The sequence below is a fragment of the Ovis aries genome, chromosome 1, assembly GCF_016772045.2.
Source record: "Ovis aries strain OAR_USU_Benz2616 breed Rambouillet chromosome 1, ARS-UI_Ramb_v3.0, whole genome shotgun sequence".
Taxonomy (NCBI): Eukaryota; Metazoa; Chordata; class Mammalia; order Artiodactyla; family Bovidae; genus Ovis; species Ovis aries.
The window spans coordinates 149,999,523-150,012,785 of NC_056054.1; the positions used below are offsets into that span (position 1 = coordinate 149,999,523).

The following is a 13,263-nucleotide window of genomic DNA, read 5'->3' on the forward strand; positions in this document are numbered from 1 at the left end:
TTTCCTGTAGAATAATTAATATGTTTGACTCTACTGCTCAAACTCTGTCATGGGTATTATGTGATACATAGACTCTATTTAAAAACTTCCCTAATGGCTCAGACAGTAAAGTGTCTGTCTACAATGTGGGAGACCTGGGTTTGATCCCTGGGTTGGGAAGATCCCCTGGAGAAGGAAATGGATATCCACTCCAGGACTATTGCCTGGAAAATCCCATGGACAGTGGAGCCTGGTAGGCTACAGTCCATGGGGTCACAAAGAGTCGGACACGACTGAGCAACTTCACTTCACTCCAAAAAATAAAAATGGGGGGCGTGGCAAGGAGAGAGATGAGGCTGAGCTGGGTGTTGACAGTACTGTCCACCTGCCTGAGCACCCTGGTCACGGCCACAGGGGCTGAGAGCAAATGGAAGCTGCAGATTGGAGTCAAGAAATGGGTAGGCCACTGTCCCATCAAATCTCAGAAAGGGGACGTCCTGCAGCTGCACTACACGGGGAAGCTAGAAGATGGAACAGAGTTTGACAGCAGCCTGCCCCAGAACCAGCCCTTTGTCTTCTCCTTGGGCACAGGCAAGGTCACCAAGGGCTGGGACCAGGGGCTGCTAGAGATGTGTGAGGGGGAAATGCAGAAGCTGGTGATTCCATCAGAGCTGGGGTATGGAGCGTGGGGAGCCCCCGCAAAGATTCCAGGTGGTGCAACGTTGGTGTTCGAGGTGGAGCTGCTCAAAATCAAGCAACATTCAGAACTATAGCCAAACTGGAGAGGGGCAGTGGAGAGGCCCCCATCAGGGACCAGACTGTTTAAAGAAAAAAAAAAAAAAAAAAACCCTTAAACTCCCCCCCCCAAAAAAAAAGAAAAAAAAGAAAAAGAAAAATCTCTTAATCTAGGGTACTTCCAATTTGTGGATTTTAGACAAGGGTTGTAGACACTAAGTCCTTCCAATAACATTTGACTGAGTGTTACTATTTTATCTATTTTATGATTGGGAAACCAAAGCACAGAGAGATTAAGTAGCTTTTCTAAGGTCACACAGCTGGTGATGACTGGAGTTAGGACCTGAATTTAGACAGCTTGTCATCAAGACCTATGATACCCACTGTTTTGTGCTACTTCTTATATGGGTAATGGCACATAATAGAGAATCAAGTTTCATGATAGGATGATGGAATGCCTATGCATAACCTATAAGAAACTATTTTATAAACAAGCAAAAATGCTTTGTGTTTCATTTTGGACAACTAGTCTGATGCATTGACCAAGAGCTACAGGTACAAGAAAGCAATATTGCATAGAAGAGGAACAGGACAAGGTCACTTTATCAGCAGCAGGTCCTGGGAAACCCAGGACATCAAAGAAGAAGCAATCATCAGAGGAAGATCTTAGGAATCTTTGTGTTAGATGTCTGGAAGAACCCCAAGGCAGCACCGGAAAACAAGGACCAAAAAAATCAGGAGAACTACACACCCACAGAGATCCAAGAGGTGCTTGAAGATCTCTGCTTCCCTTTTTCATTGACCTGGATGTCCCACTGGGATTACAAGGGTTGCAACCAGTTTGCTACTGGATGCCCTTCCTCTTATTTCCCTCTGCCAAGTGAGCAATCTGTGAAGGCCAGTGTAGAGGTTACCAGGGGAAAAAGGGAAAGAAACAGCCTGCATGATGCTGGTTATTCTTCTCAGTAGAAGAGTCTCTTGGGAAAATGATCTTCTAGTCGTTTTTTCATATTTAGAAATAAAAATAATTTTTAAAAAGGAGTAGAGAGGTAGAAATTGTTGTTTTCAACAACAAAGCAGAGGGAAAGGGGCCCGTTTGTAAAATAATTGGCTACCATGAAAGGGGCCAGAAGGACTGCAAACAGATGCTGAGGGCAAGCAAGGAGGAGGTTGAATAAACAGATGCTAATGGCCATAAGAGAAATGAGTTTTCCAGAGAGTTCTGTTACATTATGATGTGTTCTGGAGCTAGAAGGTGCTAAGGTGAAATAACTCTACAAATAAGGAGAGGATAATTAAGTTTGCTGGTCTCTGAGCTAAATGCTGGCCAAGTAGAATGGATTGCTTAACGCACCATCTGGAGTGGGGTCCAATTTATCCAGGGACTCTCAGGCCTTGACTATGAAATTAGAAAGGTGAGTTTTTAATACCAAACAGAGATGTTTACTGAGGGCATGATGATTCATTTTCTAGCATGTTTTTATTAAGCGATAATATTTGGAGAAAACCCTTAAAGTATTCTGAGGACAGTGAGTTAATGGTTGTAGCTACATGGATTCACAGAAACATAAATCCATTTTGTTCAGAGATCAAAAGTGATGGTAAAACAAGTTTGTTTAACCTTGAGGTAATGCTGGAGTTAATGTACATGTGGACTTTGGGTGATTTGCATCAGAGACTAAAAAATTATTCAAAACGATTTAAATTCTCCTCCCCTTTTATCCATATAATATGGCCCTCTGCCAAAGCACTTGGATGAGTGTCTAACAGAAAGTTCTTACAAGGCTGACAAATCAACTAAATGGACCTTTTTAATCACTATAAAAATGAAGCATACTTGCAGAGATCAGAATGCCAATTTTTTATCTGAAATTTCTTTCAGAGAAATTACATTTTAAACTATTGAAAACCAGCCTAGAACTGCTTATAGCACAGCAGTGCATTCAAGCCACTATCATTAGTGGCCAGGAAATGCTACTGAAAAGTCAAAAAATACACATTGTGTTAAACCATATGTATCAGAAGTTTTGACATAAAATAACTTCAGTGTTTTAAAATAAACTTAGGGGGTTCATTTTACATTTAAGATCTCTTGAGTTATGTGGCAAGAAGAAACTGGGTGTCTTTGTGTCCTGGGACAGCAGGTAAAGAGTAGAAGGAAAAATTATGAAATGAAATTTATTTTAAAAATAATTATTGCAACATAGTCATCTAATTTAGGGCTTCCCTGGTGGCTCAGAGGGTAAAGTGTCTGCCTGCAAAGCAGGAGACCTGGGTTCCATCCCTGGGTCAGGAAGATCCACTGGAGAAGGAAATGGCAACCCACTCCAGTACTCTTGCCTGGAAAATCCCATGGACAGAGAAGCCTGGTAGACTACAGTCCATGGGATCGCAAAGAGTCGGACACAACTGAACGACTTCACTTTCACTTTCAGTCATCTAATTTAACTCTGCTATCATGAACTATAGTAATAGTCTCTTGTTTTTGCCTGTTCAGCCTGCATTTTCCCCTTTTTTTGTGACAATTATGAACTCTATTTTTGCTTGCAAAGTAATTCAGGTAAGTCTGGCCTCATTTCACCCTGCTCTGAGGGATGATAAGGAGACACATCCAGTCAAACACATTTACAATGAGTAGCTCAAGGACAGTTATGAGATCCTAGTTGAGCGAGGGAGTTAAGTCCAAGACTCTTTCAGAAATCACTGTAAAGAGACGCAAAGTTGATAAACCAAGAGCCACCAACAGCCTCTATATAGTGAAAGCTTGCCTGAGATTGAAACCAACACAGAAAACAAAAGAGTGAAGAGATGGCTAGAACTGATGGTAAGAGGGGTTGGGGAGAGAAGAAAGACCAAGACAGCAGTTATGACACTCTTCCTAAAGCTGGCTCTCTTACTTCTGGATTTTTCTGTTATATAAACTAATATTTCCTCTTTATTATTATTTTAAGCAAGTTTATAATTAAGAGTCTATCGCAAAGTTTAAAGATTCACATTTTCAGGAGTTGATAATTTCAGAGAACTAGAGATCAAATTGCCAACATCCATTGGATCATTCAAAAAGCAAGAGAATTCCAGAAAAACATCTACTTTTGCTTTATTGACTACACCAAAGCCTTTGACTATGTGAGTCACGGCAAACTGGAAAATTCTTATAGAGTTGGGAATAGCAGACCACCTGACCTGTCTCCTGAGAAATCTGCATGCAAGTCAAGAAGCAACAGCTAGAACTGGACATGGAACAACACACTGGTTCCAAATTGGGAAAGGAGTATGCCAAGGCTGTATATTGTCATACTGCTTATTTAACTTATATGCAGAGTACACCATGTGAAAATGCAGGCTGGATGAAACACAAGTTGGAATTAAGAGATTGCCAGGAAAAATATCAATAACCTCAGATACACAGATGACACCACCCTTATGGCAGAAAGCGAAGAACTAAAGAGCCTCTTGATGAAAGTGAAAGAAGAAAGTGAAAAAGTTGGCTTAAAACTCAACATTCAGAAAACGAAGATCATGGCATCCAGTCCCATCACTTCATGGCAAATAGATGGGCAAACAGTGGAAACAGTGACAGACTTTATTTTTTCGGGCTCCAAAATCACTGCAGATGGTGACTGCAGCCATGAAATTAAAAGACGCTTGCTCCTTGGAAGAAAAGCTATGATCAACCTACACAGCATATTAAAAAGCAGAGACATTGCTTTGCAAACAAAGGTCCGTCTAGTCAAAGCTATGATTTTTCCAGTAGTCATGTATGGATGTGAGAGTTGGACTGTAAGGAAAGCTGAGCACCGAAGAATGGATGCTTTTGAACTGTGGTGTTGGAGAAGATCCTTGAGAGTACTTTGGACTGTAAGGAGATCCAACCAGTCATTCCTAAAGGAAATCAGTACTGAATACTCATTGGAAGGACTGATGCTGAGGCTGAAACTCCAATACTTTGGCCACCTGATGTGAAATACTGAGTCATTAGAAAAGACTCCAATGTTTGGGAAAGATTGAAAGCGGGAGTAGAAGGGGACGGCAGAGGATGAGATGGTCGAATGGCATCACTGACACAATGGACATTAGTTTGAATAGGCTCTGGGAGCTGGTGATGGACAATAAATCCTGGTGTGCTGCAGTCCATGGGGTCGCAGAGTTGGCCCCAACTGAGCAACTGAACTGAACTGAACTCAAGTGAGTTAAAGTGTAAACTAACTGACTAAATCAAAGTGGAATATGAAAAAGTTTTAATCTCTCTACCTCAGAAGATCTTTGAAGTTACCTATTATGCAATAGTGGAGAAGGCAATGGCACCCCAAATAGGAGAAGGCAATGGCATCCCACTCCAGTACTCCTGCCTGGGAAATACCATTGTCGGAGGAGCCTCATAGGCTACAGTCCATGGGGTTGCTAAGAGTTGGACACGACTGAGTGACTTCACTTTCACTTTTCACTTTCATGCATTGGAGAAGGAAATGGCAACCCACTCCAGTGTTCTTGCCTGGAGAATCCCACGGACAGAGGAGCCTGGTGGGCTGCCGTCCATGGGGTCGCACAGAGTCGGACACGACTGACGCGACTTAGCAGCAGCAGCAGCATTATGCAATAATGAAGTAAATGGTCAAATTATCTCTGGTTATATGCCCAGTGTAGCTGGAAGTTTAAGTTGTTGTTTTGTCATTGAGTCGTGTCCAATACTTTTGTGACTTCTGGACTGTAGCCCACCAGGCTCCTCAGTCCATGGGATTTTCCTGACAAGAATACTGGAGTGGGCTGCTATTTCCTCCTCCAGGGGATCTTCCTGATGCGGAATTTAAGCCACCAACTCCAAAACTCCTGCATTGCAAGCAGTCTTTTACTGCTGAACTATCCAGGAAGCCCAACCTAACTACAGCTGGAATTTTAGGTTACTAGGTATAAAATGTCATGACAACTATGTTTTTTGTTCTATGTCCTTAAAGAAAGATAAAGCATATAGCCAAAGGTGGCACACCAGAAAGCAGAAATAAGGGCAAAAATAGTGTTCTTATTTGTTTGTTGGGTGCTATGAATCTTCAGTAATCAAAAAAAGGCAACATTGGTAGGATGACAGGCAAAAGGATTAGTGGAAGTGAAAAGAAAACGCAGAAAGAGACTGATTTTCCATAACACATAGCCAAGCAATTTAATAGGGGAAATTCTTATCAGCGAGTGATCTGGAAAAAATGGAATAAAAGTATGGGAAAATACTAACTTTAATACCCATTATCTCACAATAATAAAAAAATTAATTTGAGATATCCCTAGACCTAAAACATTAGTCCGAATCTATAACATTTCTAGAAAGAAACATACACAAATATTTCTGGGAATCTTGGATAAATTATGAGAAAAGGCAAAATGAGCATTAACAAGAAAAAGTACAATACATTGGACTTTAAGTTAAAAATTCTTGTTCATCAAAACACATCATAAGAAAATGAAAAGGCTGGAACAATACCCAACAAATGATTTGAGACCAGGATATCTGAGCTCCTACAATTCAGTAACAAAAAAAAAAAAATTAAACTAGTAAAATATTGAAAGATACTTCACAAAAGAACAAATTCAAATGGAATAAGCACACAGAAAGACTCACTATCATTAGTCATCAGAAAAATGCAAACTTAAATTACAGTGAGACACCACATCAACATCAATTAGAAACGATTGAAGGAATTGATCAGCCCAAATGTTAGCAAGGATGTAAAGCAGCTAGAACACTCATTGCTGATGAGAGGGTAAAATAGTAGAACTACCTAGGAAATATGTTTGGCATTTCCTATAAAGCTAAACATTAACTCACTTTGTCAAAGCAATTCCTTCTGTAGATATTTACCACAAAGAAAACTTTAAAGTATTTTTATACATAAAAACTCACACATGAAGGTTTATAGCTGTTTAGTCAATTGCATCCCCAAACTGGAAACTGTTTAAGTGCTTCTCAGCAGGAATACATAAAACAGTGTGTGGTTTGGTCATGTATTCAACAACAATAATAATATGAAAAGGAAACTGATACATGTGACACAATGAATGAGTCTCTTTAAAACACTCTGTTGAGCAGAAAAACCTAGGCACAAAGATTACACATGGTATTTCCATTTCTGTGAAGGTCAGGAGCAGATTGTTGCTCTAAAGCGTACTCATCATAGCACTTAGCTTCAGTTCAGTTCAGTCACTCAGCCGTGTCCGACTCTTGCGACACCATGAATCACAGCACACCAGGCCTCCCTGTCCATCACCAACTCCCGGAGTTCACTCAGACTCACATCCATCGAGTCCGTGATGCCATCCAGCCATCTCATCCTCTGTCGTCCCCTTCTCCTCCTGCCCCCAATCCCTCCCAGCATCAGAGTCTTTTCCAATGAGTCAACTCTTTGCATGAGGTGGCCAAAGTACTGGAGTTTCAGCTTTAGCATCATTCCTTCCAAAGAAATCCCAGGAATGATCTCCTTCAGAATGGACTGGTTGGATCTCCTTGCAGTCCAAGGGACTCTCAAGAGTCTTCTCCAACACCACAGTTCAAAAGCATCAATTCTTTGGCGCTCAGCCTTCTTCACAGTCCACCTCTCACATCCATACGTGACTACTGGAAAAACCATAGCCTTGACTAGACGGACCTTAGTCGGCAAAGTAATGTCTCTGCTTCTGAATATGCTATCTAGGTTGGTCATAACTTTTCTTCCAAGGAGTAAGCGTCTTTTAATTTCATGGCTGCAGTTACCATCTGCAGTGATTTTGGAGCCCCCCAGAAATAAAGTTTGACACTGTTTCCACTGTTTCCCCATCTATTTCCCATAAAGTGATGGGACCGGATGCCATGATCTTCGTTTTCTAAATGTTGAGCTTTAAGCCAACTTTTTCACTCTCCTCTTTCACTTTCATCAAGAGGCTTTTTAGTTCCTCTTCACTTTCTGTCATAAGGGTGGTGTTATCTGCATATCTGAGGTTATTGATATTTCCCCTGGCAATCTTGATTCCAGCTTGTGTTTCTTCCAACCCAGCATTTCTCATGATGTACTCTGCATAGAAGTTAAATAAGCAGGGTGACAATATGTAGCCTTGGCGTACTCCTTTTCCTATTTGAAAGCAGTCTGTTGTTCCATGTCCAGTTCTAACTGTTGCTTCCTGACCTGCATACAGATTTCTCAAGAGGCAGGTCAGGTGGTCTGGTATGCCCATCTCTTTCAGAATTTTCCACAGTTTCTTGTGATCCACACAGTCAAAGGCTTTGGTATAGTCAATAAAGCAGAAATAGATGTTTTTCTGGAACTCTCTTGCTTTTTCCATGATCCAGAGGATGTTGGCAATTTGATCTCTGGTTCCTCTGCTTTTTCTAAATATAGCTTGAACATCAGGAAGTTCACGGTTCACGTATTGCTGAAGTCTGGCTTGGAGAATTTTGAGCATTACTTTACTAGCATGTGAGATGAGTGCAATTGTGAGGTAGTTGGAGCATTCTTTGGCATTGCGTTTCTTTGGGATTGGAATGAAAACTGACCTTTTCTAGTCCTGTGGCCACTGCTTAGTTTTTCAAATTTGCTGGCATATGGAGTGCAGCACTTTCACAGCATCATCTTTCAGGATTTGAAATAGCTCAACTGGAATTCCATCACCTCCACTATCTTTGTCCGTAGTGATGCTTTGTAAGGCCCACTTGACTTAACATTCCAGGATGTCTGGCTCTAGATGAGTGATCACATCGTGATTAACCCAGCCCTATTCCTAATAATATTGCTTGCATTCCAGGCTCAACTATATCCAAGTGCTTTCTTTTGTCTTACCAAATTAAAATATCTTCCTGCATCAAATAACTTACTTTTCCCAACTGATTTACTATTTTGATTAGGATTTTACAAGATGGGTAGCAATGAAGAGCCATCATTCTGTGTTGAGTAGACACAGTGGCAGCAGCCATAAATATTTATACTTTTATTGTTTCTGACCCAGATAAATTAGCAGGCCATGAAAGTACTAACTTGTGATGGTAAAATCAGAGCAGTGGTTGCTTACATCATGCATGCCTGCATCCTTAGTCGCTCAGTCATGTCTAACTCCTTGCAACCCTGTGGGCTGTAGACACCAAGTTCCTCTGTCCGTGGGATTCTCCAGGCAAGAATACTGGGGTGGGTTGCCATTTCCTACTCCCAGAAATGTTCCTGACTCAGGGATGGAACCTGCTTCTCTTGTGTCTCCTGAATTAGCAAGCAGATTTTTTTACCACTCTGTCACCTGAGAACACATGTTTATGTTTTCAAAATAAAGATATTTAATCTGAGATACTGTTGTTCAGTCCTAGTATTTTTATTGTTCTTTGCTTAAGCTTAACTTCTGGCTAATTATATTGTTTTATGGGGAGAAATAGTGTCTTCTTACATAGTCCTATAGTCTTCTTACGGACTATATCTGTGCTTAACCAGCTCTGCTTTTACTTATTTTTTGTAGACAAAAACAGATGGATGGAAGATAGCTAGAGAGATACATACATACATAGGCACATAGAAAAAATAGATACAAATATATATTTATATACAGCAATAAACATATACATGTTTCTTATATATGAAATATTACTTGTAAAATTGAGATTATGTTACTTTATAGGATTGCTGCGAGGATTTCAAACCCAGGTCGCTCACATTGTAGACAGACACGTTACCGTCTGAACCACCAGGGAAGTCCTGGTGGCTCTATATATAAAGAATAGTGCCTGTCAAATAATACGCTCAATAAACATTGTTTATTATTTTCAGAATAATATATAAAAATTATTCTCTAATCCCTTAGCATAGTCAAAACTATGGATACCTTCCAGTTATTTTAAAAGTTGAGAGCACAATATGGAGGTTTAAGACAGTTAATTTTTAATCTTGGCTTCTTCCTGTATGACTTTCACCAAAATGTTCTACTTCTATGTGCCCAACTTTCTTCCTCTATAGAATTAAAGATCTGTTACATTCTTTCTCTATGAAGTCTACTTCAGCCTTATATTTAGACAAAAAGTTAAAGAGAAGCATCTTCTATAGTCAATCATCCCATAAACATGGGCAGGGCAAGTTAAGCAGCAGCTGAAACTGTTACTTGTAACAAGTACTTAACTGAACACTTCCTATGAATATGAGACTTTATGATGCACTGGGCTTAAGGCTGGGACCCAAAGGGATTTCTGCAAATTTGGGGACCATATCACAAATGAAATTCTGTATTTATTGGAAACATATCCTTTCAGCACTTTCTCTGTATAGCTATAACACTTTCTTTGTATAGCTCTATCATCTATGACTTAGACAGTTAAAGGACTTACATGCTAAATTCTAGAATGTGCTTTTCTCCCTTATGTCAGTTAGATCCAAGTTCATCGATGATCAACTACAGAAGCTGAAAAACCACTTTGGGAACACTGCTAGCTCCTGTTTCCAGGCTGATTTCTAACAGATGTCTTATCCTCGTTCATTCCCCCTCTTTATTTCAGCTGCTATCCCTTAGTGCTAACAAAAGGAATCTTTCAACCTTTTTATACACCTGTAGGAAGCTACACAGCCCGGTATAAGAGGGCACATCTAGATTAAAATTGCCTTTTCCCCCGACATACAAACGCAAAGTACCTCATTGCAGCTTGCACACTCTGTTCCAAAGTTGCTTGCAAGGGGCCTGGCAATTTGATAGATTTAATACAAAGACATTCTGATCACAGAACCATTGGACTGACATTAAGGCATTAGGACAGATGAAAGCTGTCATCCTTAAGCACTTCACAACCGACTGTGCAAAAATTTGACCTGGTATAAAGTGCAAAACATTCAGGAGTAAACCACATTTGCTCCCTTTGGAATAATACTATATCTGTAAGCAGGATTGTGATTAGGACTGACATCAGATTCCCATTTTTAGGAATATCTCATTAACATCATCAACTGTGGCCAAAAAGGTAAAAGAACATATATTTATTTCATAAGGCAAATGCTGTATTCTCACACAGCTTCACAATAAGTACAAAGCTAAATAAAAATGGAAATTATATTGCAAGCTCTCCTACAACTTAAAAAAAATGAAAGAAAGATACCTTGGGACTTATTTTCGAGATATACAGATTCTTGAAATTCTTTATTCTTTTATCAGCTCTGTTGCCCAAGAGGAAATCTGTACAACAGGCATCATATGTCTTTAATAATGAAGCAAAGTACTGTAGCTCAAATCTTTCAAGCAGCTAAGAAACCCAATTGTGTGTAGGAAATGTGAGAAGAGTTTGTTTTACTAGAGCTATAAATTCAGCAACATCCAAGGGTTAGGCTTATTTCAATTGAAGGCAGAAAGGCAAAACTGATGAAAACATTTTAAAGGATAATCCATATGGACCAAGTCTGAGGGAAATTTTCCATGAAGCAAATACCTTCCTGATAAACCAGAGAGCTCTAGAATCCTCCCTTCCTTTTTGTTTTTAGAGGCTCAAGCTCTAAGACTTCTCAAAACAAAGTTTCATCCTTCTTGAAAAAGACAATTGAGACATTTATTTTAAGAGCTTCTGGTTTAATTTTTCTAAGTGAAATGTTTATGATCCTATTTATCAGTATGCATTTCTGGTTAAAAATGGCAAAAGTGGAGTTAGCAAATTAAGATAGCAAAGATTTTGCTTGTAATGACACTGTTACACCAAACAGTACATTATGTGCTTTAGCTGATGGATGAACAATGACTAAAAGCTGCTATTAAGCAAAGTAGATACATTAAAGATAACTATAAAAATAATTGTATTTAAGGCATCAAGAAAACATTTTAGGTATCAGTTCCATATGGTTTTCCTGGTGCTTCAAATTGATGTCATAATAAATACTATCCATTGAGACTCAAGATAAACTCAATCCAAAGATGTCAATTCAAGGCACTGCAGATTTTTAAAAATACATTTAGTCAATAGTTCATTTTTCTTTCAAAAACCCATTCAGCTGAAAAATGTGTAATTTTAGTGACAGGAAAGGAGCACATTTACTTGGATGCTTTCATTTAGAAAACCCTGGCACTATGAAAACAGTACTGATAACAGACCAGCTCCATTCTTAGCTGAGAACAGCTAAGGAACACCACTGAAACTGGTGTGCACGCCGCTGAATTGAAGAATCTTTTCATCTTGACTAATGAGCTTTTTAGCTGAAGACTCATCACAGATCTAACATCTACATGTCACTTGGCAACAAGCTTACTTCAGGGCAAAATTCAAATTAACTCAATATAAATATTGTTCAAAACAATCCCATTAATTTTAAGATATATAACAGAAAAATTCTTTCCACACATAAATAATCTCTTTATTCTGTAATTAGAAAATAGTGTGATAGTTTTTCCTGACTCTATCTTAGGTGTTTGTACAGTCCAAACAAAAGAACTCAATGTTCTGTTCCAGAACTTGATATGTTAGACAAATTTCTTACTAAAAACTCTTGATTGCTTCTTCAAACACAGCTCTAAAAAGTGTGCTTATTTGACTTTCTAATCTAAAACAGGTTAGATGCAGAAAATCAGAAGGGGCCATGACTGTATTGGCAGGCCATCAACAATCAGCAAGAAATGAAAGTTGACAGGCAGATGGAGAGGGACAAGTTAGAGGAACCGTAAAATACACAAAGTAATTATAAAAAGTAAACACATCAAACTGACCCAAGATTTTAAAAGGGATAGCATCTTGAGGCAAGCATCTCTTCAAATAATTACTTGACTATACATGATAAAATTGATATGTACAATGATGGCCCAGAGTCACATAAGAAAACATTCAATCAAACGCCCTGCTCCAATAAGACAGTATGCATTTAACACATCATACAAGTATTCCCATAAAAACATTTAGCCTATTTTTTAAAAATTAAAGCGTGAGCATTTCTAGGTGGACCCTTTCTGGAATATCTCATCCCAATGATGTCAGACGATCATGCTAGTGTCAGACTATATGAAACATAATATGACTGCCAGATGCTGACTGATAAGGCACCACTTATCAACTAAATAACAACAAAAAGTTCAGGTAATACAATATAAACAAACTATATTTAATTTTAAAATAGCCTATTGGTATATAGACATGACTCAATGGACATGAGTTTCAGCAAGCTCCAGGAGACAGTGAAGGACAAAGAAGCCTGGCGTGCTGCAATACATGGGGTCTCAAAGAGTCAGACAGAACCGAGCAACTGAACAACAATTGCTATATAATCTTCATGATAATAACACTTAATGTCTCCAAAATATTTCTTCAAGTGGATATCTTAAATCTTATTCCCCGCTTCTCTTTGGTTGACCATTTATATTGTTTGTAACAATACTGTAATGAAAGCTTCAGGTCTAGAGATGTTTTGCAATACAAATAATAAAAGAAAAGGTCACAAATAACAAATCTAAAGGACACACATATTTGTGTAGATAGCTGAATGCCCAGTGGCAAGACAAACTCCAGTTCTCTTAATAAAGTGGCTCTGGTTTCATTCCAGCTGTGTCTTTCTCAGGATGTGGACTTAGTCATAAGACCAGCTTCCCTTATGGTTGCAA

General features: G+C 39.0%; 1 protein-coding gene across 1 annotated transcript; it reads left to right on the forward strand.

Moving 5' to 3' along the window:
- Positions 1 to 323: 323 nt before the first annotated feature.
- Positions 324 to 836, forward strand: LOC101119864 (peptidyl-prolyl cis-trans isomerase FKBP2-like). The gene has a single exon (XM_042230360.2). The coding sequence runs from the start codon at positions 330 to 332 to the stop codon at positions 750 to 752; it is 423 nt and encodes a 140-aa protein (XP_042086294.1). The 5' UTR covers positions 324 to 329; the 3' UTR covers positions 753 to 836.
- Positions 837 to 13,263: the final 12,427 nt, after the last annotated feature.